General features: G+C 53.5%; 1 protein-coding gene across 5 annotated transcripts in view; it reads right to left on the bottom strand.

Moving 5' to 3' along the window:
* The window catches only part of Khc (kinesin heavy chain), a 100,292-nt gene that overhangs the window by 45,527 nt on the left and 31,802 nt on the right, over positions 1–22,963 (bottom strand). For all 5 annotated transcript variants that reach the window (XM_077658297.1, XM_077658298.1, XM_077658296.1 and 2 more), the window contains one exon: positions 10,869–10,956. In XM_077658297.1, the coding sequence (XP_077514423.1) occupies positions 10,869–10,956 (88 nt within the window). The remainder of the gene's footprint in view (positions 1–10,868; positions 10,957–22,963) is intronic.

The following is a 22,963-nucleotide window of genomic DNA, read 5'->3' as shown; positions in this document are numbered from 1 at the left end:
GCTGCACGCACGGAATGGTCGCGAAAAGGCGGAGGAGGAGGCAAAGAGAACGCGGCCGCGCAGGAGGCGCGCCCAGCTAACGGACCCCCACCGACGTCCAGGCAACGCCAGCTAGTAGATAGACTCCAGGCCGAGAGGACAGAGACCGGGCTGGCGAAAAGGTGAAGGACGGAGCACGTTGAAAGGCTTACGAGCAACAAAAAGGATGCTCATCGCCCCCGCTACATTTATAGCCTCGAAAACGGTGCTTGCTGGTCAGACGGAGCCACCACGCCCCAACCTTGTTTTGAAGCCCGGACACAAACGTCACGCGAGCAGCGAGCCGGCGAAGCGTGGATGCCCTACTAAAGGAATTGAAGCGCCGCACATGCGACTGGACGACCGATCGATGGATCGACAGACGCGTGGGAGATATATAAGAGCGATCGGCAAAATCGTACGAAGGACGAGTACAGTTTATCTATAGCCCCCTCCCTAATTGACTGATGGGCAGGAGCGATCAGAATGGCCATTGATAGTGAGGACAAGCGAGACAAAACCGTCGTCATCTTCGAGGGACGAAGCCCGGAGAAGACAATATAATCATAAAAAGCAATGGGAGCAGCAGAGATAAACACTACACTTGAAAAGACGATACACGATGTCACTGCTGCGCACGCCCACTCCAGTAACGGCAGCTGCAGACCGAACGACCAACGGGAGGAGACCAAGTCCCGCGGCCGACCAGTTTGAGGGAATCGAGACAGCGCGTCAACCGAAGACCGCATGCATGCCAAGCCGGCAATTTTCTCGCATTTGGAGCGCCCGCAGAGAGTTGCGATTGGATACATAGTCCTCCCGTTCCAATTACGGAAAGCGCGTCGCATTACAGACGAGGCAGGGAAGTTATAGCTGCACGGCCGCTATAGTACGCATATAGGTATACGACAGGGAATCGACGAAATGACAGAGGACTGATGCAGATGGTGTGATACATAGGCGTGCTCCATTTCCACCTGCATCAGCGGCAGCGGACAGTGCGGCTGAATCTCCTTTTTTTCTTCTTCTTTTTCCCGCCGGTCATTACACGCGCGGCACCGAAGGGAGGACCATTGTGCCGTCCGCGGGGATGTAACACGGGGCACGCAGTCACGGAGAGACCATCATCGCGGCACCGATGGCGTTAGCTCGATCGTCCTCCTCTCTCAGAGACGGAGGCGACGCTGCGGGAAAGAATCGGCCACCGCCGCCACTGCGACGCGCGAACGAAGGCGACGAGTCCAGGGATGCGTGCCACGCCAGCGACCAGAGAGCTCATGGACTGCCGAGTATGGCCGCCCCGTAAGCCGTGCCAGGACAACTGACGAACGGCAGCCGAAGCTGAGAACAAGTCGAACCGGAACTTCACCCAAGTGGCGGCAAGGAAACGCTACAGTGCTGCACTGTATACAGATACGACTACAGGGGACGCCGACGGAGGACTGCTCTGGCGGTTAGCCCCATCCATCTGGAATCCTCCACCAGGGCCACTGAAACGCAAGGTCGTAACGCGGCACAGCCCGGCAACTGTCGATACTGCGTCCGTATCAAAGCGCGACCAGCGCCGCCGCCTAAAGTTCTTAGCTGTACTGGGTAATGGTTCCGGCAGAGGTTGACTCCATGAGGAAGCTTACGCAGAAGCACCAGGGGCGTTCTCGAAGAGGAGCGGCTTCTAACGAGGAAAACGAGCTCGTTCTAGTCTGCCAACGCGCGTAAGCAAAGATGCTCGACACACCCGGTCGTTCCCGACGCTTGCACCGCTGTGCCTGTATCGCAGTCGGAAAATGACATCATGATCTCCAAGAGCAAGGCTTGCATGCGCTATAGCAAGCAGCTGACCGTACTGACGACTGCTCGACTCTTGTAACTACTGCTGAACCAATGCCACCGCAACCTTGTTCACACCGCGTCATTCTTGTTCTTTTGCTGCTTTTATTTTTACTCTCTTTTTTTCTTCACTGCTGCTGCCTCGCCGCACAGGCTATGTTCGCCTCTATCAAGTAACAAGACACTCGTCGTGGCTATGAGGCTCCGTACTCGATCGCTTCCCGCCAGAAATTCCTGGGTTGAAATCCGACGCCTGGAACTTCTTTTTTCTTTCTGGGATCTTTTTTTCCGATTGTGCCACGCACAAGCACCGCACACACAGATCGCTGAAATCGCTCACCGCGGCCAGTAATGATAGCGCATTGAAAAATCCGTCGCATTCGACTGCTTTCGGAGCGGCGTCGCTTCGTAGGACATATAAGCCCTTGCGTCTTCCCTTTCAGGACATCGCACCGCAGCTGAAGCGGCAACAAATCGGCCTTTTCCGCACGATGCCTCGCCCTCTGGGAGAGTGGGCGAAGGATGTGGCGCGTAGCCAAGCGTCTCCTCTAATCGGGAGAAGAAAGGCGGCAGGGGGCGCTCGTACCCAAGCAAAACCGGTTCAGAAGGGAAAGTAGTGCACCTGAAAGTTTTCAACCAGTGCACCGCCATTTTGAAAAACAAAACAAAAAAAAACAAGCTGATTGTGTGTGAGCCTCACCGTGCGCACTAAGATTGAGCCAGCGGACTACACGGCTCACGGAAGACAAATGCATCAAGTATAGATTAAACACCGGCGCAGATTAGAAGCAAGAACTCGCGCGTGGATGCCAGGGAGTCCAGATCGATAGGCGCAACTGTTTCTTTTTTTTTTTCATCGCGACCACCGCACGGGGCGCTCGCGTATAAATGCGCAATGACGCTTAGTGATTAATGAGGCAACCGGAAGAGAGAACGATCCATTAGACACCGCAGCGAAGCGCCCTCAAGCGCCGCCTCACACAGGCGGTGCTCAATCTGCCAAATGGATAGCAACAGCGGTGCGCAGTCGCAATTCGGGCACGTACACGCATTGCCACTGTGTACGCCCGTCCACATCTACACCGGTCTGTTACTGCATACAACCTTTACAAGAATGGTCTACAGACTTCATACACTCTGTTGCCTTCCTATAGACATTTTTGTCTACTCATAGTGTATAGAGAAAAGTATGCTAAAAGAATACGGCCATAAATGTATAGATTGTCTAAGACTGTTTATAAGATAGACTGTTCTTGGGGTTTGTCTATACAGAGTCTATGTAATTTATATACAGAAGTCTATCGACAACCTCTAGACTGCATAAAGAAATTTTTGTAAGGGAAAGCTGCGTGGAGGCGCTCGCGACTCGAATATCCACGTTCGAAGAGCGGGCATGCCAGATTCAAGGGGTAATGGTGCTGATCCCACACATGGAGCACGAACGTTACGTCACACACGGGGGGAAACACAATGGACCACCTTCGAACGTTGTGCTCCCTAGCTGCGGCCAACTCGCGGTACAAACTTCGCGTGTCCAATGGACCTTTCTTTAAAATACTACAATCAGACAGTGCGCTACACTATAAGTCTATTCAGGAATGACCCGCGTTCTCGCTGTTTCACATTTACTATTGCACTCCTGTCGGTTAAGCTACACGCACAAGACTACATACGGCTGTACCTCAACCATGCTGACCTTCTACTGCGTCGCCCTGCATCTGCCGAAGTCATAATTGCCGGCACAAAACCAAAATTCCGAACACCAAAGGAGGCCATGCCGTACCGAGTGACGAAGGCTCACCCCAACGGGACCCGTCGCTTCGGCCATTCCGAAAATGTTACGCGAGAGACGTTACCTTATCAAGCTGCAACTAGCGCAGCCGAATGTCTACCCGTGAAAGTAACGCAAGCGGCAGGGATACCACTAAAAGAGTATTGTTAATGAGCGCCTAAAGATCAAGCAAAAGTGATTTCTTTTAAACGACGCTAATTTATTACCGCTTATGGGTTTATGGGGGTTTAACGTCCCAAAGCGACTCAGGCTACGAGGGACGCCGTAGTGAAGGGCTCCGGAAATTTCGACCGCCAGGGGCTCTTTAACGTGCACTGACATCGCACAGTGCACGGGCCTCAAGAATTTCGCCTCCATCGAAATTCGACCGCCGCGGCCGGGATCGAACCCGCGTCTTTCGGGTCAGCAGCCGAGCGCCACAACCTGAGCCACCACGGTGAAAATTAATTTATTAAGTAGAATTAAATAACGCGTACATTTTATTAAGACCTGGCGGCCCGATAAATACGCAGGACGTCGTATTTATCGCTCCTTATTGCGACAAGTGCCCTGAAGAATGCGCGCCATGCAAGTTCGGAACTTGAGTGGCCAGTTATGAACAACCTCGAGCTTGGCAGGCCTTACGCATACTGGCGTGCGTCGCCCGCATTCGTTTCGTCACTGTGTAAAACTCTGCAATCGAAACCCTTCGCGCAGCTCCAGCTGTTCAAATGGATTGTTCATAAAGTTTAACTAGTAATTCCGGAAAGCAGGAAATAAAACACACGCCAGTTCAATCTACAAAAAGTATGGTGGGGTAGCCAGAAAAAGAATGTAAACCAATATGCCCCTGCCTGTCTACAAACGGATCGCCGAACAATTCTGATTTAATGTCATCCCTGCATGCGTTTTGCACTTTTTTTTTTAAACCAGCTCAGCCACCATCCGCACCATCTTGAATTCAGATCTTTTCTCACTTCAACGAACAGCTTTCCACTGCTTCGATCAGCAGGCCTTGCCGTTCAAAGCACACGCGAGCACCGCTCCGCCAACACGCACAGCACAAACAGTGCGAACTGAACCAGCGGCGTGGCCAGCGCTCTCCACAAATCGACGCCCTCGTCGCAAATCCTTCGCTCGTGCCTTCAGTGGCTCAATCAAATTTAGATTTACGGCTTTTGGGGGGGGGGGGGGGGGGAGGAAAAAGTATATCCCGTTTCCTCGACGACAGAAGGGAGGCGGGGGGGGGGGGGGGGGCGCCGAGCCGTTGCATTGTGGTCGGAACGAATGACCCGAGGAAGGGACGACAGGAGAATAGGCGAAAGCCTCGCGAAAATCCGCATGCGCTGCGGCGTCGTCCCGTTTTAGACGCAAAGCCTCGCTTTACCTACTTCTACGTATTCGCTTTCTCCCTACCTAACTGCGCTCTTCCAAGCTTATTTTTGTTTCCAGTTTCGGTTTTCTTCGCTCGCCGCCCACGGAGCTCGACTTCACCTCTCCAGCCGCGGCGAGTAAGCAGCCTTCGAGTCGAGGCACACGGGGCGCACGGTACAGTGCGCGCACAGCCAGAACAACGTCGGCAGCACCGCGGAGCAGAGACGACCCCCTCCCTCGCACAGCGGCAACAGCTGCGCCGACTTACGCCTCGTTCTTCTTTTGTTTCCCCGCTAAGCTCTCCCCTCCGAGAAATGACATCAGCGGGGGGCCTCGCAGCGAAGGAGGCAGAGGCGGCCACTGCAAAAGAACACAAAGGCCGCCACGAACCATCTGGTTTTTCCTTCCTTTTAGCCTCGCCGTACACGGCGACGCTTCCACGTCTGCCGACCAGATATACGTCTATACGCCAGGGCGAGTCGTGCGTTGAGCATTTTGCCTTTTCTGCCCCCTTCTTCTACAAACAGCTGATGGAAGAATGTGGGCCACTTCGGAAACCATGCGCAAGAGCATTCACGGAGAACGCGCCGAGCACGCAAAGCCTGCCACTGCACACAATAAGTATATAGTACCGCACTCTGGCGACGACCGGAGGCTTTTCTTCGCTAAGTGTCCGGGCAATTAAGGCCAGACAGCTCGGAGCTCTTAACGTCTCCATCGCAGCGGCAAAGAAACGCTGTCGCAATAGAAGCCGCACGCGCTTGCTGTGCACACACGCAGTCAAACTTGCGCGCCTCCGGTCAAAGGACTCCGTTCGCTTCCGTGTGGCGCGCGTTCGGCCACGCCCCCCTGACTCTTGCGTACGCACAACAAATGCCGGCGACTCGCGAGCGCGAAACCAATGCAATCGGGGACGGGTTGCGTCCCGCAGTGAAAGCGGTTCTCGGCGCACGCAAGCACGCCCTCCGAACACTGTCATCCGAGCAGCAAGCGAGTACGTAATACTGGGGGGACACCTGTGCAGCCCGGTTTTGCAGCGCTACAGTGTAGTAGTCGGGGGAAGCCGCAGGGTGGCGAGTCACGGAAGCGACGCCGCGGGCAGGACGGCAGCCGCACAACAGCGCGAGCACTTTGTCGTTACCTCATGTAGAGTACGTCGTAATTGGGAGATCTAGCATGTCGGAGACGTACTGTTACAGCGCGCGCGTACACTCTAAACCCGAATGCGCCAATATGGGAGTAAAATAGGGAGTAAGCTGTCCTCTAGGGCACTTCCTTTTATAAAAGGGAATGCGCGATAGGTCAGTTCACTCCATTTTTACTCCTATCTGCTTAAAGTGTATACCGAAGTGCAGGGTGACTGCTGCGCGCGCGCAGTGGCCAGGTGAGGGGAGCGCACGATACTGCGCATGCACTTGCTACTGCGCAAGTACAGTACACAAAGTATAGTAGTCGAACCTCGTTATAACGAAACGGTTTATAACGAAATAATGGATATAACGAAGGAACGAGGATTCCCCGTGGAAGCTCGGTCAAAACGGGCCACAAGGAAGCTGCGGCTATAGCGAAGCAATCGCCGGGCCCTTTCGACTCCGTTATAACGAGGCTCAACTGTATATTGTACATGACAACGCAAGCATATAATTACGCCGCAAACATACACTACTGGGTCATACAGAATTCCGGTCCGACAGGCCTATTACCGAGACACGACGGAAAGCAAGCACGCGACACGCAAGTATACGAAAATGAAGTCGAGCTGCAGCTGGAAGCCACGTATCCGGCGTAGCTTCGAAAGGCGGCGAAAAATAAAAAAAAGAAAAAGAAATGACGGCGTCAAGCCTGGGCTGTCACGTATACACGGCCGGGGCAAAAAAAGAAAAGAGACTGAGACAAACAATGGCTACAAGGGGCGAGGAGACAGCGAACAATGAAGGCAATCGCGAAGGGCCGAAACAGGAAAACATGTGTCGCCAAGGTTCGGGTGATTTCGCACTTGCGCCGCCGGTGTGTGTTGTGTTTGTTGTGCAAATACGCAGTACTAGAAAAGCGGCTAAACACTCCCATCGTTCACACCCGTCCACTTGCAGTTAAGTATCGGGGACGTTAGAACCACGCACCACCTATACACGGGGCTCGTATAGGGGCTCGCACTGAATGGTCACGAAGGAATGAAGTAATGCAGAGTAAAAGGTGCGAAGTGTGACAAATAAAGTAGCCAATGTGTCAAGCGCGTTAGCGTTGCTCATTTCCCGAGTACAAAACACTGCGCCCGCCACAATTAATGTATCACAACGCATCTTTTTACTGGACAGAATAAAAAAAAAAACGTGCCCCAGGCACAATTAACTACTACCTCCCCATAACGAGCGGTCTATAAAATACTCTTGCCCCGGAAAGAGCGCACCTTCAGCCCTCCCTGAACACATAAGAGAGCCTTGACTATGCAGCTACCGAAGACAACACAAGAATGAAGACTAGACTCCCAAGGGATATTCCAGTCCACGCCGCAACGGCCGTTAACAAATCTAAACGAGTCCGCGCGTTATGCAAAACACGCGCAAGCAGAGATGCGCGTACTCGATTGCTGCGGCCGTTTCGTCGCTGCATGCAGGTGCGACAGCAAACCGAAGAGCACCGCAAGAGGCCCGAAATCAAGCGCCCGCATGCCGCCCTGTATATACCTTGGGGAACAAATTGCATCCGTGACGAAGCAATTACAGCGAAGGGGGCTAATGCGCCCCTTCGCGTCACACTTCTCCCTCCTTCCACGTGTCCGTGGCTCTGGGCACATCGCGGGGGTGCCACTGATACTCCCCACTCAACAGAACCCGCGCCGTCTTAATTGAGCGCCGACTTCCTCTCTTCCGTATCCCCCGATGCCGCCAGCAAATTGCTCGGGCGGTTTGATTAACTATAGTCGCACTTCGATTAATTAAACGAACACGACGTTCAATTAGTCTCTCTCCGTGGCGACTGGACAGGCAGTACTACTCTTTCAACCCCGGTTTTTTTCTTTCTTTTTCCCCTCCTCCCGCACGATTACGCATTTCATAGGACGGCCCGCAGCTCGCCGGGTTTGTAAGCTATTCGTTTCTCCGGCGCTTCTTAAAATCGGGGCGCATTCAAAAATGCAGCAAGCATAAACGCAATGCCTGTTTATGTGCGCTTCTTTAAAGAACAGTTGAGACGCAAAGTGAGAAGAATTCTCGCTGCTTCGCGTTGTAGCGGAGAAACAGCTGAGCGACAAAAGAATAAAAAAAAGACTATAAAACGCTCTCAACGACGAGGACGCGAGAGTGGCTCGCAAGGCCCGCAGTTCCTATCCGCTCCGGTTTCCCAGAAGACAAACGCAAGTCCTCGCCGCCGAGTCCCAGACGCTTCCGCTTATAAGCAGCGCTTGTGATGTATCGCATCTTCCCGCGTATTACACGCACGACAGTTCCACTCTATAGACGAAGCGCAAAGAACCAGCGTTCAAGAACAGGAACACGAGCGTGACAGAGGGCGGCGCTCAGGCTGCCTCCGCACCTTACCCTCCTCGGCCGCTCCTTGTTATTTTGCACGAGCACCTACTCCTCGCGTGATCGCCCTTGTCCTCGTTCGCACACTTTCTCAAAGCGCGTCACGGACTAACCAACCGACCAGACTTTTCGGTTTCGCTTTACAGCAAACTGGAGCAGCCAGGCTGCTTGTTAATACTCGCAGCGTCGCCTCGACCAGTGCGGGCAGCCAAGGCGAAGCCTGCGATCGCTGCCATCTCGTCCATCACGAGTTGCCTGTCTCCTTCCCAGTCACCGCACGAAAGACTGCGCAGATGAAGGCTAACGGACGCTAACAGACAGAGCGGCAGACAGGTTCTTTGTTGTTTTTGCAAGGAAATAAATTCACTGCAGGTTACACATATACGGGGACGCGGCGCCTCGCAATCTCCTCTCGACTCCAAAAATACCAGACATCCATTAGCATAGAAGCTGCTTGCAGTTGCCGATTTCCTGCTTAACCGAAAGCGCGGATCAGCGTTCTTGCCACAAGTGTATACAAAGACCGTCCTCGCTTCTGACACGAGCGCGGAACACCCCATCTGCGCGACGCAAGAATGGAAGGCGAGTAAACGGTAGAACACGGCGTCGACGCTTCTCGGCAGTCTGGTCGCTCACATCGTGGAAGGCTTGCAAGTTATGACCGCGAACAAAAGAGTCCGGTCGTGTCTACACAATTAGACCGCAAAAACAAAAAGAAAACGATAATCTCATTACAATCGACTGAGTTCTTTTGGGAAACGAGGTAATGAAGTATTCAACTAAATCTTGTTGCTGGGCGAGTTGGTGCATGCTCTTCGGTGAACGTTAGCACAACAACATAAGACAAACGCGTGAAAGGAAGACAGGACGACGCGTCTTCCTTTCACGTGTTTGTCTTATGTTGCGCTAACGTTCACCGAAGTAATGGAGCAAGAGGCTGAACCACCTCCCTGTCTCTGGGGGGGGGGGGGGGGGGGGGGGGGGGGTGGGGGGGGGGGGCTAGAAAGACCTGAAAAAAATGAGTCCTCATTTAAATCCTCTGACCTGCAGCGCCCCTTCTGTCGGTAAACGGTTGACATGTCTGCACAAGAATGTGCAGTCCCGGCCATCCTATTACGGAGCACGCTTCGACTTAAACTCTTGTGACGTCTTACCCAGCGAAAATTAGGAAGCACTTTTATGCCTATGTTACCACGTGCCGCTGGTGTGCTCACGTAGGAGCCCAAGAAGCCATCACCCCTTCTCCAAGGAACAGGTGAGAAAATTCGAAACGACGAAGAGTGGTCCGTAATATTTCGGCTGCACCGGTAAGGCCGGTTCGAACGGGCACACGTAACTCTACACTTGCATCGCTTCGGGTTTAAGGAAAGCCTGGAGCAAAGCCCGGGCTCCGGCACACCTTTGGGGGCGCGTTCTTCCTTGTCGGCCCCCCCGATAAGACTCGGGCTGTTGCAACAAAGTCGGCAGCACCATACACGGAACCAACGCCGAAAAGCGCGTGCAAGAAAATAAAGCGAAGCTTTGCCGAAAGAGCGACAACAACGCGACCAGTCTCCCCGACCTCCCCCCTTTTCTCCCTCTGGCGAAAAAAAAAAAATAAAGAGCCAGCTGAAGTGCTGACATTATCGCGGCACGCCATATGTCTCCGGAGTTCATGAACTCGGTTAAACTAAAAAAAAAAAGAAAAAATAAACACTGTCCAGACTATCACTCCGGTCGATGTCCTATAGAGTTTCCAGCATTCAGCAAACACAGGAAAGCTACCTACTACTATTTCAAGCGAAGTTGCGAGGATGAAGAAACGGCTATGGTTCGCGGGGGAGAAATATTTTCAGTATACAAAGCAGTATACAAAGCAGCCGCAATGCCAACGCTATTTTCATATAATCACACTCTTCACAACTTCGCTGTCTCAAAGAAACCTTTCCATTCACCGCTGCTGCCCGAACACCGCTGCTACCCCACACAGGCTTCTTCCGCTGGTAGGGAAACAAGAAATCGAACTATACTCGGCTGCAAGCCAAGTAATAAGCGGTTTTCCCTGTCAAAGGAAGGGCCCACTTCCAGCCAGTGGCGTCAGCCGGGCCTCATGAACCTGAGCGTGACAAAGCTAGGAGGCGACTACCCCCGACAATGCAGGGATGGGACCAGCTCTTTTCATGCACCACTTTCTGCATTGTCACACTAGAAGGTTCATGGTAATCGGCCAACGCCATTGGCCGGTAGCGGGTCCTTTGACTGGGAAAAGCAGCTTTTTTTTTTCTTGGCTTGTATCCAACTATAGATGAGGGAGCGTCCAAAAGGAAAGGCACAAGCGGCGACAACGTAGCACGGGGGGGTGAGCATGCGCGCACCTTTGACGATGGCCTTGGCTGCCTCGTTGTAGACCTTCTCTTGCGTGGCGTTCGGCTTGAACACCTTGTCGTAAACGTACACCTTGCCCTGCAAAGAGAGAGAGAGAGAGAGAGAGAGAGAGCGGATAACGTCACTTCCTGCTCGCACAATGCAAGAGGCACGGGTGTTACGCAAGAACGCGACAGCAGACCTAACGACGGTCGCGACACGCCCACGGCTCTCCATCACTACTCGCCCGCTGTCTCCCCCTTCGAGGACACCAGTGAAACGAAGGATGTGTGTTAAGGAAACAACAAAAGCTGCAGCACAAGGTAGGCTACTGCGAGAACAGAGCAAAAGGCGAAGCACAGTCGTTACTCGCAGCAAACCATCTTAACGACCGTCACGCCATAAGCACACAGTAAGCAATTCATGTTCAGTAAGAAGCTGGGACCACTTTCCGTTGAAGCACGCTTTCGAAAACGGACTACGACCACTGGAAGTCGTTACATTCGCACAAGAACTGGAACAAAAAACGGCTAAAATTATTTTGCATTTGCCTTAAGCGACCACACTTGATCGAACTAAGTGGTCCACGATGAAAAAGACTCGTTTCGGTCGCTTCTGGAGTAACTGCCGCGCAGTCAGGTCGACACGTGTTCTCCGCCCCATATCATTTTAGTGCAAAAAAAAAAAAAACGCAGCCTCCAACTGCGTTTCAGTGAAATCGCGTATAGGATATGCCTGCCGAGCCTGGCAGTGAGCTTGGTCACTTTCGCGGCACCGATGAAGGTAATCGCAAGAAAACTACAATGCTAAAAGCACTAAAATCCACGGCTGTACACACGTCCGTGTTGTACACGCGACAGGGAGCCAGCAGACAGCAGGGCACTGTTTATAAAACGAATTTTCTCACGAAACTTGCGCGCTCTACCACACGGCGTATGCATGCGTGCAACATGAAACCCAGGTAGACAGCCAAGACCGTCAGGCATGCTGTAAATGCGAAGACGGAACAATCAACAGGGCCCCAGGAGCCCTTATAGAAATGGTCTATAGACTTTCCATGGACTTCTTACAGACTATTGCCTTCCTATACATATTTCCTTCTGTCTATTCAAAATCTATACACAGTCTATAAACAAACGTTTTCTAAAAGTGCATAGCCAAAAAAGCTAACCATTGTCTATGATGGTCTACGGGATTTCTGTCGCCTACAGGCGTCTATAGGATTGTAAGGGAAGGACAGGGGACAGTGTTGAGAACGTGGATCAACGAAACGGAGCATCTATGAAAGGCGAAATGACGTACAGAAAAACTGACAAGCTGTTCTCGCAGGTGCAGAGCGTCAGCAAGAAAGGAATTGAACTGGTCGACCTCAAGTATAAATAGACCGCGAAAACAAACATCCCACGGATGTGGCGTAAACGCCCTGAGGGACTGATCTCTGCACTAAATTTAACGGAAGCTCGTACTTCCACCCTACTCTGCCGTGGTCTAAGCCTGTCACAACTGTGGCTATAATCTGCTCGGAGCATCGGAAGACCAACCACATGTTAGGTGGTCTCACTCACTCAGCTTACCAGGAGACAAGAAACTGTGGCCGATTGACCACACGGAATGCAGCTTTTTTTTTCCTTTTTTTGGCAACGAAACAGCGACCTCATTCGTGCAATGCCGAAATAAACTGATTTATGGGGTTTAACGTCCCAAAGCGACTCAGGCTATGAGGGACGCCGTGGTGTGGAGGGCTCAGGAAATTTCGGCCACTTGGGGTTCTCTAACGTGCGCTCAAAACGAATAAGCTCGAACAAAAAACGACGTATATACAAATCCACTCGATGCGAGCGAGGTACACAGCAATTTCCTCGCGAACGCAGAGCCTTTGAAAGCTTGATTACTGCAAGGCTTAGGAGCGCCCGCACTATATTCCTCCTTCCTCGGTTACTCATTTTTCACCGTCACGCGCCTTAGCACTAGCAGCACGTAATAATAAGGTGCCCGGTGAGCGCATAACACCCAAGGTGTCCTCCATTTCCCCGGCACGTACTACGTCCCCCGACAGCCTTCGGGACTCAGTCTGCAGCGGCGTGTATTATACCAGGATACGTTTGCCAGCCACATCGTAACGCCGCTTCTTTTCGTTTTCTCATTCCCTCGCCAACGCGGCACGAAGCGCGGGTTATCCGGCGCGGCTCGGTCCAACGCTAGGCGAGCGGCGCACGCAAAAGACCCTCAGCGAGCCGCCTCTCGCGCTCCCATTCCGCGCTAACGCGAGGCAAGGACGCCTCTCGCCTTCCTGTTAGCACAACTATAGCTAACCCCCTTTTTCTTTTTTGTAGCAGCTACGAGACGTGCTCTGGGAGGTACGCAGCACGGCGTGCGTGCGCCTGAGCACGCACACGCTGTAGAACCGCTCGCATTTCCAAGGCACGAAATACTATTCTGATTATCGTTCCTTCTCTAAACATGGCAAAGGCAATGGCTTCCCACGAAAACAAGGCGGCCGTAAGATATGGCGCTGGGATGCATATACAAGTGAAACCTGCTATAGTGAAGTTGAAGGGGCCCTGCGATTACTTCGTTATAGCCGTAGCTTCGTTATAGCCCGCGTTGACCGAGCTTTTGAGGGGAATTGTCATTCCTTCGTTATAACCACTATTTCGTCATAACGAGGTACGACTGGACATACATCGCACGGAACGAACAACACGCACGCCGCACACGCGTAATGGGTTCCGTCGGCTTGCCAAGTGTACGGTTAGGGTACTGAACCCCACAAGAACGAACAGGCCACACAGAGCACACACGGTGACGACATATAGCAACGAGTCCAAAAGTGTTCCGGCGAAGGCCACCAACTGCTTCGTGGAGAACTAGAAATACGATGACGCGGGTAAATGAGAAAGTTCGATACACTACGCTATGCGAAAAGTGCACGCGCGCAAGGAGACGGACAGACTGCCGTGCGGCACTAATGCACGCACGGACGCACACATGTAAATAAAGCGCTACAGAACGTCCCTTATTCCGCTTGCGCCGTTGAAAAGAAAACTGCACAGGACGGACTTCTCGGATTAATGTTAGGGCACGCGTCCAAGCCATGCATGCGATCGACACCTGTTGGATATCAAGCAAGCTTCTGGCGCCGCTATGAGCACGACCATTTGCTTGGAGATTGGGGGGGGGGGGGGGGCAATACGGGAACCTGCCCAGTTACTCAGGACAGCATTGCCCATGACTAGGGAATTTCAGTTATGGCTAGTTAACTGCATACACCCACGCACACAATCCAGCAACTGTTTGCAGCCCTCCTTGCTAGCAATTATGTAAACAATGGAGAATGAACAAGAGGCACTCCCCCCTCCCGAAAAAAAAAAACAGAGGCAAGTCAGGCTCAGACAAGCCTTTACGAGAGCCGAAACGACCGCGCAACGTCGAGTGCTTGGTGGTCATATATCTAATCGCCGCGGCTTCGCCACTCAACATGTTTTTTTCCGGCTCGGAAACGTAAATGAAGGTTCGAAAATTTTGCGCAAGCCCTCCCCCCGCACCTTCGGGTTAAACAATGTGCTTAGTGTTCCCTTCTTCGGGCAAAGCTTCCGGAATATGCAGTGTTATTTCCGCTTCACAATCATGCTGCGCAACTCCGAGAGGCGCGCGTCAGGGTGAAGGGCGCGAGCCCAGCCGATGACGGCCACGACCTTCTCCCACCGGAGCGGCCGTGTGCGCACGCGCTTCGAAGACCCACGCACCGAGGAGCCCACAGCGTTCAGAGGGCGCCCGGAAGAAGTACGCGCGGACAGGTCAGCGCAGCTCTAAAAACAAACAAAAGCAACGGCGTGCAATCAAGGCGACGACCCGCGCGCATCCCCGGCATTTTAAAAGGCGAGCCAATGCGTGCGGGGCCCTGCCCAGATTTGCCAACGCCACGGCTCACTGCCTAGCCCCTTGTTTACGCACTCCGTACGCGGCCAATAGCGCTTTGCCTGCCGGAAGACGAGGGTGCGTGAGGGCCGCTCCTCTTTGGGGCAACTGACGGCTGCGGCATCGCCGTCATCCCAGCAGGCAGCTGAGGATTGAACGATCGCTCACCCACCGGCCGCCGCGTCTTCGGAGCGAGGGGAAGGGTGCACGAGCGGCAACGCCCTCTCCTCGGCACTCACGCCCTGGCGAAGACTCGCTCATCCTGGCACAAGAACCACGACCAGAGGACACACGAAAGAAGCGAAGCCGCAAGAACCACGGACGACGGAGTCAACGAAAGTGTGAACACACACGAGCTTTTGGTACGGCTACACACATACGAGAGAGTGAACAGAAATTCCGCCAGACTCCAATCCCCGTCTCCACAATGACAACATGAGCGGCCTATCGCCTCTAAAGAAAGCCGATGGAATGAAAGCGGAACAGCAGCGACGCGGAACGGAATGCGCTACGGAGCCAGGCCGGATGGTTCCCGTAATACAGCAGAGTTGCGGCTGTCCTCGCTTGGCACAGAATCTAAATGGTGGCCTTACAGCATAAAGCCGAGCGGTTAATGCCCCAAGTGTTGATAAACACAACGATGTCGTACGTACGACAATGTCACGCATCTCTCGAGAAATGCGGAGATAAACTCCTGGACGAACAGGGCTAGAACACGGAGAGGACAGCCAGTCGCGCAGGGACCGCGAAACCCCCATGGAAGGGCAGGGGAGGCGAGATGCTCACGAGCGGGCACACAACGATCGAGGGCAATATTCGCGGTAGGAAATGCAGGGGGACATAGCACGATCCAAAATCAGCGCACGCGTAACGTTCTCTTCGGAAGCCGAGCACCGCCTCGCTAGTCCACGCTCGCCACAGAATTACAGACCGAAGAAAAAAACGAATTTCCCCTGGCACAGGGAGGGCACGCCTCCACAGCTCCCACGAAGCGCCGCCACTCGCTCCACTCCAGGCGCGGAGGCAATGAACAAGCGACAGGGGGCACGCGGTAATGCGGCCGGCAGAGCACCTGTGTACAAGCGCGACGACTGCATTAACACGCTGTTGCAAGCGTGCAGCAACAGCACGCGCGCAATCAGCGGATTTCCCGCGCACACAGAGGCTGGCCGAGAGGCTTTTTTAAAAGCTCGGAAGCACGCCACATAACAGGCAGACACGCGGTCGGCACATCGGCAGGTTGCGTGGGTAACGTTATCGAAAGCTTTTGTTAGGTCGACGCCGAGGATAGCCTAGATGTCGTCCGCGGGGGAGTCAAGGATGTAGTGTTTGAGCTGTAGAAAGACGTCCTGGGTGGACAACCCCTGGTGGAAACCAAACATGCACGAAGGCATGCATAATTTGCACCCTCAGGGTGCTGTACTGTCTCCTATCCTCTTTAATATAGCCCTTCTCCAACTCGCCCAAATACCCGACATACATTTCAGCCTCTATACTGATGACATGACTATCTGGGCTAATCGAGGCAGTGATGCCGACATGGAACACAACCTACAGTCGGCCCTCAACATCATCGACTCATACGCTCGCGCGCGCGGCCTAGCCTGCTCCCTTTCCAAATCAGGACTCTTCCTATACCGCCCCAGGCTGCACGACCCGGCCAACCCTCGCATCTCACTCACTCTAGGAAACTACCCCATTCCCCTGATCTCCAAGATTCGCATCCTAGGCCTCGTCCTTCACTCCCACGGCGCGCATGGCAACGCCATCCAAACCCTCCAGACCCAAGCTTAGCAAGACACCCGTCTCATGCGGCGCGTGGCGAACCGCCGCGCGGGTCTGCGAGAGCGGAACACTCTCCGCCTCACCCAAGCTTACATCACGAACCGCACGGCGTACTCATTCCCCTACCTCCCCCTTAAACAGAAGGAGCGCGACCGCATCAACGCGCTCCTCGGGAGCTGCACGAAGGTTGCCCTCCGCCTGCCCCCCAGCACCTCTACTACCCGGCTTCTCAACCTCGGTACCCACAACAGGTTTGAGGAGCTGGCAGAAGCCCCCCTAACAGCACAGCTGACTCGCCTGTCGAGTACCGCGGCAGGCCGCACTCTACTCTGTCAGCTAGGCATCACCCCGACCACCTATCCTACCGAGGGGGTTTCCATACCTCCAGACCTACGCTCCCATCTCATCATACTTCCAATCCCTAAGAACATGCACCCCGAGCACGACGGAGAACGCAGGACAGCCCGCGCCAAAGCCCTGCACAAGCTCTACGGCAACAGTCCCGAGGTAGCCTACGTGGACGCGGCAGCGTACTCGTCGGGCTCCCGCATGGTTCTCGCCGTCGCTAATTCTCAGGCCCGACTAATCGCATCAGGATCCGTCACCACAGACTCATCGGAAATTGCAGAGGAAGCGGCCATTGCACTCGCTCTTGCCTCCACCTCTGCCACCAAAATTATCTCCGACTCAAAATCCACCCTATCCAATTTCGCCAAAGGCCTGATATCCCGCACCGCGGCTCGGCATCTACGCTTCTGGCACCCCACCCGTCCTGTAACCGTAATCTGGACCCCCGCACATGCAGGCCTCCCGGGAAACGAGGAGGTCCACTCCCTCACCCGAGGTCTCACTTTCCGGGCCGGAGTCCACCATACCAGAGCGTCTGCTTACGTTCAGCGATATTCTTACCTACTACCGAGATACCCGACATGTTTATGCACCGCCGGCTCCCTCCCTAACCTTAATCCAGGCCTCCCACTGGCGCCGACTCCAGACCCGAACTGCTCCTACCCTATTCTCCTTCATGCCCGCTACCCGATCAATTCCTTTCTTCTTGTAAGCTTTGCGGGAAACCAGGAGACTTCCTTCACGTCCTCCTCGCATGTTCTGCCTTCCCACACCCTCCATCCCCCACCACGGCGGAGTCATACTGGGAGACTCTCCTGGCCAGCTTCGCTGCTGCTGACCAGAGCCGGATAATTACAGTAGCCCTGAAGCGAATAGCCTCCAAGGGCTGTCCTTTGCCCTGTATAGGGCAGCCCCCTAAGGGTTGCCTCGTGCCATATTTGGGGGTTTGCCCGCCTCTGTATTGCTTGGCAATAAATGTTTCCACCACCACCGGCGAACGCAAACACCGCCCGGAAGCGGGTGGCGGAACGCACTGCGTGGACAGTGAGGTAATCGTAATGTTTCCGTTATTACGGCGAGGCCTATATACGCATTGACGCCACAGCGGTGGCCATTTTGTGGTGCATGCAGAACGGCGAAAGGATGCAGGCTTATCTCCACCCCGGCGGTTTGCACTGCGCCACAAAATGGCGCCCGTGGCGTCACATGTGAATACCTCGGATACAGATATATGCACGCACCAGCTCTGCTGCTCAACAACACGAACGGAGGCTGTATCGCTCCCTTGCGGCTGACTCGTGGCTCAAGTTCGGCCCCTGAGGCGAAGAAACACGTTCCTTCAACGTGAAACGGAGGCAAGTGAGGAGAAAATTAGTCACTGCAACAGACCGCACCATCAGTGGGCAGCGGCAACGAAACTCGGGTAAAACGCGCACCTATGCGCGCTATTTCTGACTATACGCGGCAGCTGCCTCTGCAGCCCGTTATGGAGAGTACAGAAAGAGCAAGAAGAAATTGTCCGCCCCTTTCTTGGAAGTGTTTACCCAGCTGAGAAACGAGGGAAATCCCCCCGCCAGAGGCATCTTCCGGCACAAGGAGACAAGAGGAAGGGAACTCGGCAGCGCGCCGGTCCTGAAATAGTGGCAGTCCAGAGGCAACGGAAGAAGAAAAAAAAAGCACAGAAAAAAATCGAAACACCTCCGAACTTTCACACTTCCATGCACACATACAGAGACGCGCGCGCGCTAAACCTATGGCGCGTTTCGCAGGTCTCGCATTTTTCGTGTGCACATTTCAAGCAGCGAACCCGCCAAAAACCCCCGCGCCCGGACTGTCAAACCGAACCAAGCAAAGGACGAACAGAGAGAGGATCGCAGGGGCTCCCGAGCATCCAACGACGCGCACCGTCGGGGAGAAGGAAGGAAGGAGCTGAGCAAGAACAAGAACTCATGCGGAACACGGCAGCGGGAGCGGCGGCGGCATGCAGCGTCGAAGGTCACGCAACAGAGGCACGCGGGGGTGCGACGCGTATATAGAGTACACACCGCAAACAGAAAAGGGCGACGCGCTCTTCTTCTAAAAGGGGCAAGTTCACGAGGGGAAGAAGAGATGAGAGGCAGCGCTGCCACCGCGGAGCCCCGGCGGCGCCGGGGGCAGGAACCTTTTAAAGGAGCCGGGGCCCCGGAGTTGATGGCCTTCTTAGCGGAGCGCGGGCTACCGGGGGGGGGGGGGGGGGCCGGAAATAGAATCGTCGCCCTCTTTTTCGCCCCCGACGCCGAGATCGCGAGTGAAGCGCCCAGCAGCTGCTCGTTCCTTCCACTCTGTATGCAAGAGGATGCGGAGAACTCCAGACCGGTGGCACACGACGGCGTCTCGGCCACTCCGATGTAATACCGCATACCCGAAAACACAGGCCGTATCCACTCCGAGTTTTCATTTCTTGCTCGTCTTGACGGCCGTAATATTAAAACTGCAAAATACGGGGGCGCGGGCTGAGGCGTTTCCTCTGTGAAAAGCGTACAGTTGATTATTGGACGGCTGAGGCACGAAAACGCGAAAAACGTGGCAAAGGAAGGCAGTTATTACGATAAAACCAACCAGCCCGAGACTATCCACACAAAGTTGGGCTCCTTCCCAGCGTTGCGTGTCTTGCTTCTCACGCTCTGCGTTTTCGTACGCTAGTTACTACGTCACGACCGCAAAAAGTGCGGCGAATTTCTTTCCGAAGCCCTGCATCGTCTCGTAACACACCACGCAGCGACAACCAAATGGTTGCCAAGTATAAGTTTGTCGCGTAATGCTCATTACGGACGCGACTGCACCCTTTAGAAACTGCCTGGACGCACAGCGAGCGGCTTTCCTGCAGCGCCATTCCTTTCATGCCTTTGGGCGGTATCATGCGGCTTCACGAAAGCCGCTTCCTGGACCAAGGCCGGAAGCTTCAAGGCCGAGCGGGTTGCCAGCAAATTCTTCGCTCGCGCATTCTCACTGTCAACCAAGTGGGGGCTGCTGCAAGCGACATCTTGGGACACGGGAGCCGCCGCTAGGAGCGTTACTTCCACTCTCCCTGGCTACCTACCCAAAGCGCGGAGCTCAGCTGCACACGTCAGGGAAGCCACTGCTGCCTTCAGAGTCGCGAGAAGGTGCAGAAGCGACAGCGGAAACCACGGACACTAAGAGAAATGAACACACGCAGGGGTCCGTCGTCCATCACGCGCGTGGCGAGCACGCGATATCGACGCAGCACAACGCAGAGCACGCGACGTTTCCATCCCACCTCGTGGTCGTTCAAGGAAGAAGCCACGGCAGGTGCAGATCACCACCGCCGCCGTTGAAGCAGACACAGAGAGAGACAGGTAGCACCGAACGCTACACGGGCGGCTCCGTCTAACGATGGATGGATGGATGGATACGGCTGAACCCTTTACATCGGGCGGTGGCTCAAGCCACCTAGCCATGTCTTGTGAAATTTTACTCCTGTCTTGCTTTTAGCCACCAATCAGATAACCTTCGCTTGGTTACTTCTAACCTCTTAAAATCCACTTTCCCCTCACTATCCCTAAACCCCAATGCCTTGGGTAAGTCAGCCCCGCTGCCTTCCACTGTAGGGGGAAGCCCCTTTACAGAAAAGTAATCAAGTGTTCAGCCGTTTCCTCCTCCTCTCCGCACGCAATGCACAAAGTGTCTATCTCCTGGTACCTGACTCTATACGTCTTAGTCCGCAAAACTCCAGTCCTGGCCTCAAACAGCAAAGAACTTCCCCTACAATTATCATAGATATTTTCCTTGACAATTTCCTGTTTAAAGGTCCGGTATGTTTCCAGTGCGATTTCGTCAGCATCCCTGTTTTCCACAACGCTCTCTCTGTTCCGTTTAACCTTTTTCTTAACCGATAATTGCTGATTTGCCCCTTACTGCTGTCCAGATATTTGCTTGTCAATTTTCTAGTTCGCTTTCTCCATTTCGTGTCAACATTCTTTATATACAGGTATCTGAAAACTTTCCTAGCCCACCGCTTTTCCTCCATCCTTCTCAATCGAACCTCAAATGCTATCTTACTGCTAGCCTCTCTGCTCTCGAAAGACGCCCATCCCATATCCCCCTGTACCCCCTGATTTGGTGTATTGCCATGTGCTCCCAAAGCTAACCTCCCTACTCCCCGTTGCCTAATTTCCAGCCTTGCTTGAACATCTGGCCTCATACACAGGACCGCATTCCCGAAGGTCAGGCTAGGGACCATCACCCCTTTCCAGATCCCTCTTACCACCTCATACCTATTGTAATTCCACAGTGCCCTATTTTTCATGACAGCTGCATTCCTACTAGCTTTATTCATTACATATTTTTCATGCTCTGTCAGATACTCAGCACTGTTATTTATCCACACCCCAAGATACTTGTACTCATTCACTACTTTTAGCACGAACTCCTGTATTCTATGCTCGCCGCCCTCTTCATTAAATATCATGACTGCAGATTTTTCCTTACTATACTTGAAGCCTAATCTATCTCCCTCTGTACTGCATATGTCTAACAACTTCTGCAGGTCTTCCTTGTTGTCAGCCATTATCACTATATCGTCCGCGTATATTAGTCCCGGTAATGTCTGTTTAATCAATTCCCCTTGCTTGAAAAAAGATAGGTTGAAGCCTAGTCCACTCCCCTCTAGCTTGGCTTCCAAACCTTGCAGGTACAACATGAACAACAAAGGGGACAGAGGACATCCTTGTCTAAGCCCCCGCTGTATCTCTACAGGCCCTGATACATTTTTTTCCCATTTTATGAGCACTCTGTTACCTCTATATATATCTTTTAAAAGATTAATTACTCCATTTTCCACATCCAATGTGCCCAATATGTCCCACAAATGCTCCTGAGTAACGTTGTCATAGGCTCCCCTAATATCCAGAAATGCTAGCAATAAGGGCCTATGTTCCTTTTCCGCAATTCTATACACTGTGTCAATGAAAATAGATTGTCCTCCAACCTCCTTTGTTTCCGGAACCCATTCTGTAGTTCCCCTAACACCCCTCGTTCTCCACCCAAGCCTGCAGTCTATCCTTTATAATTTGCATCACCACCCTGTAAACCACAGATGTCACTGTTATGGGGCGATAGTTACTTACGTCTGCTTTGTCCCCCTTTCCCTTATATATCATGTTCATTCTACTTAATCGCCATTCATCGGGGACTTTCTCATCCACTATCATTTTGTTCACTACCTGTATTAATGTTTGCTTGGATTTGGTCCTAACTTCTTTATCACATAATCGGGATCCCATCTGTCCTGTGATAATAAAGCTACACGCGCACCCCTTGTGGCGGCCGGACCCATCAATCAAGTGGGAAGGGGACGCTGATTAGCGACCGCCGTTCCACTAATGGCCGCACGAGCTCCGCATGCTCCGCCGATGCCGCCAACGCCGCGGGCAGAAAGGAGCTAATTGCCTGCGGTGCGCACGCCACGCTCCATCGCGCCCGCGCCGGAGGAAGAGGAGTCCGCGTCCATTCGCCCCATCCCGTAGTATCCCATTGTGCGCGAGGGACCCCCCCTGTCTGTGGGCGGCTTCGGGTAAAACCTCGCTTTTTCGCGCGTTCTCAGACGTCAGAAAAAAAGCAATGCCAGCTGCGTGCCCTGCGCGCAGTAATCCGCTCTACCAAGGCACACATGTGGTCATTTAAACGGAACTCAAAATTGTGACATGCCTTGGTATATCTGTCGCTCAAGCAGTCGTTGCGAAACGCGTGCCTCTTTCAATCTTTCCTCTCATACCACTTTCAACTCTCCTCTGCCTGCACGAGGCAGTGATTGTGGCCCACCCGTGCCTGCAGGTTGGAACCCGGCCGCAGCAGCCGGGTTTCGATGGAGACGAAACGCAAGAGGCGGCCGTCTGTGCTATGCGACGCTATTGTTCCTTTCTCTAGGGGTATTTATACCTCTTAACCGGTGACTCTCAATATCGACGCAATAATAATGATCTGGCGAAAGTTCACAGGAGATCAAGGTGATCGACGCAGAGAGGGTACGCGCTAGAATGGCGACTATGATTGTGTA

Source organism: Amblyomma americanum, chromosome 3 (assembly GCF_052857255.1).
Source record: "Amblyomma americanum isolate KBUSLIRL-KWMA chromosome 3, ASM5285725v1, whole genome shotgun sequence".
In the NCBI taxonomy this organism is placed as follows: Eukaryota; Metazoa; Arthropoda; class Arachnida; order Ixodida; family Ixodidae; genus Amblyomma; species Amblyomma americanum.
This window is presented reverse-complemented; position numbering and strand designations above follow the sequence as displayed.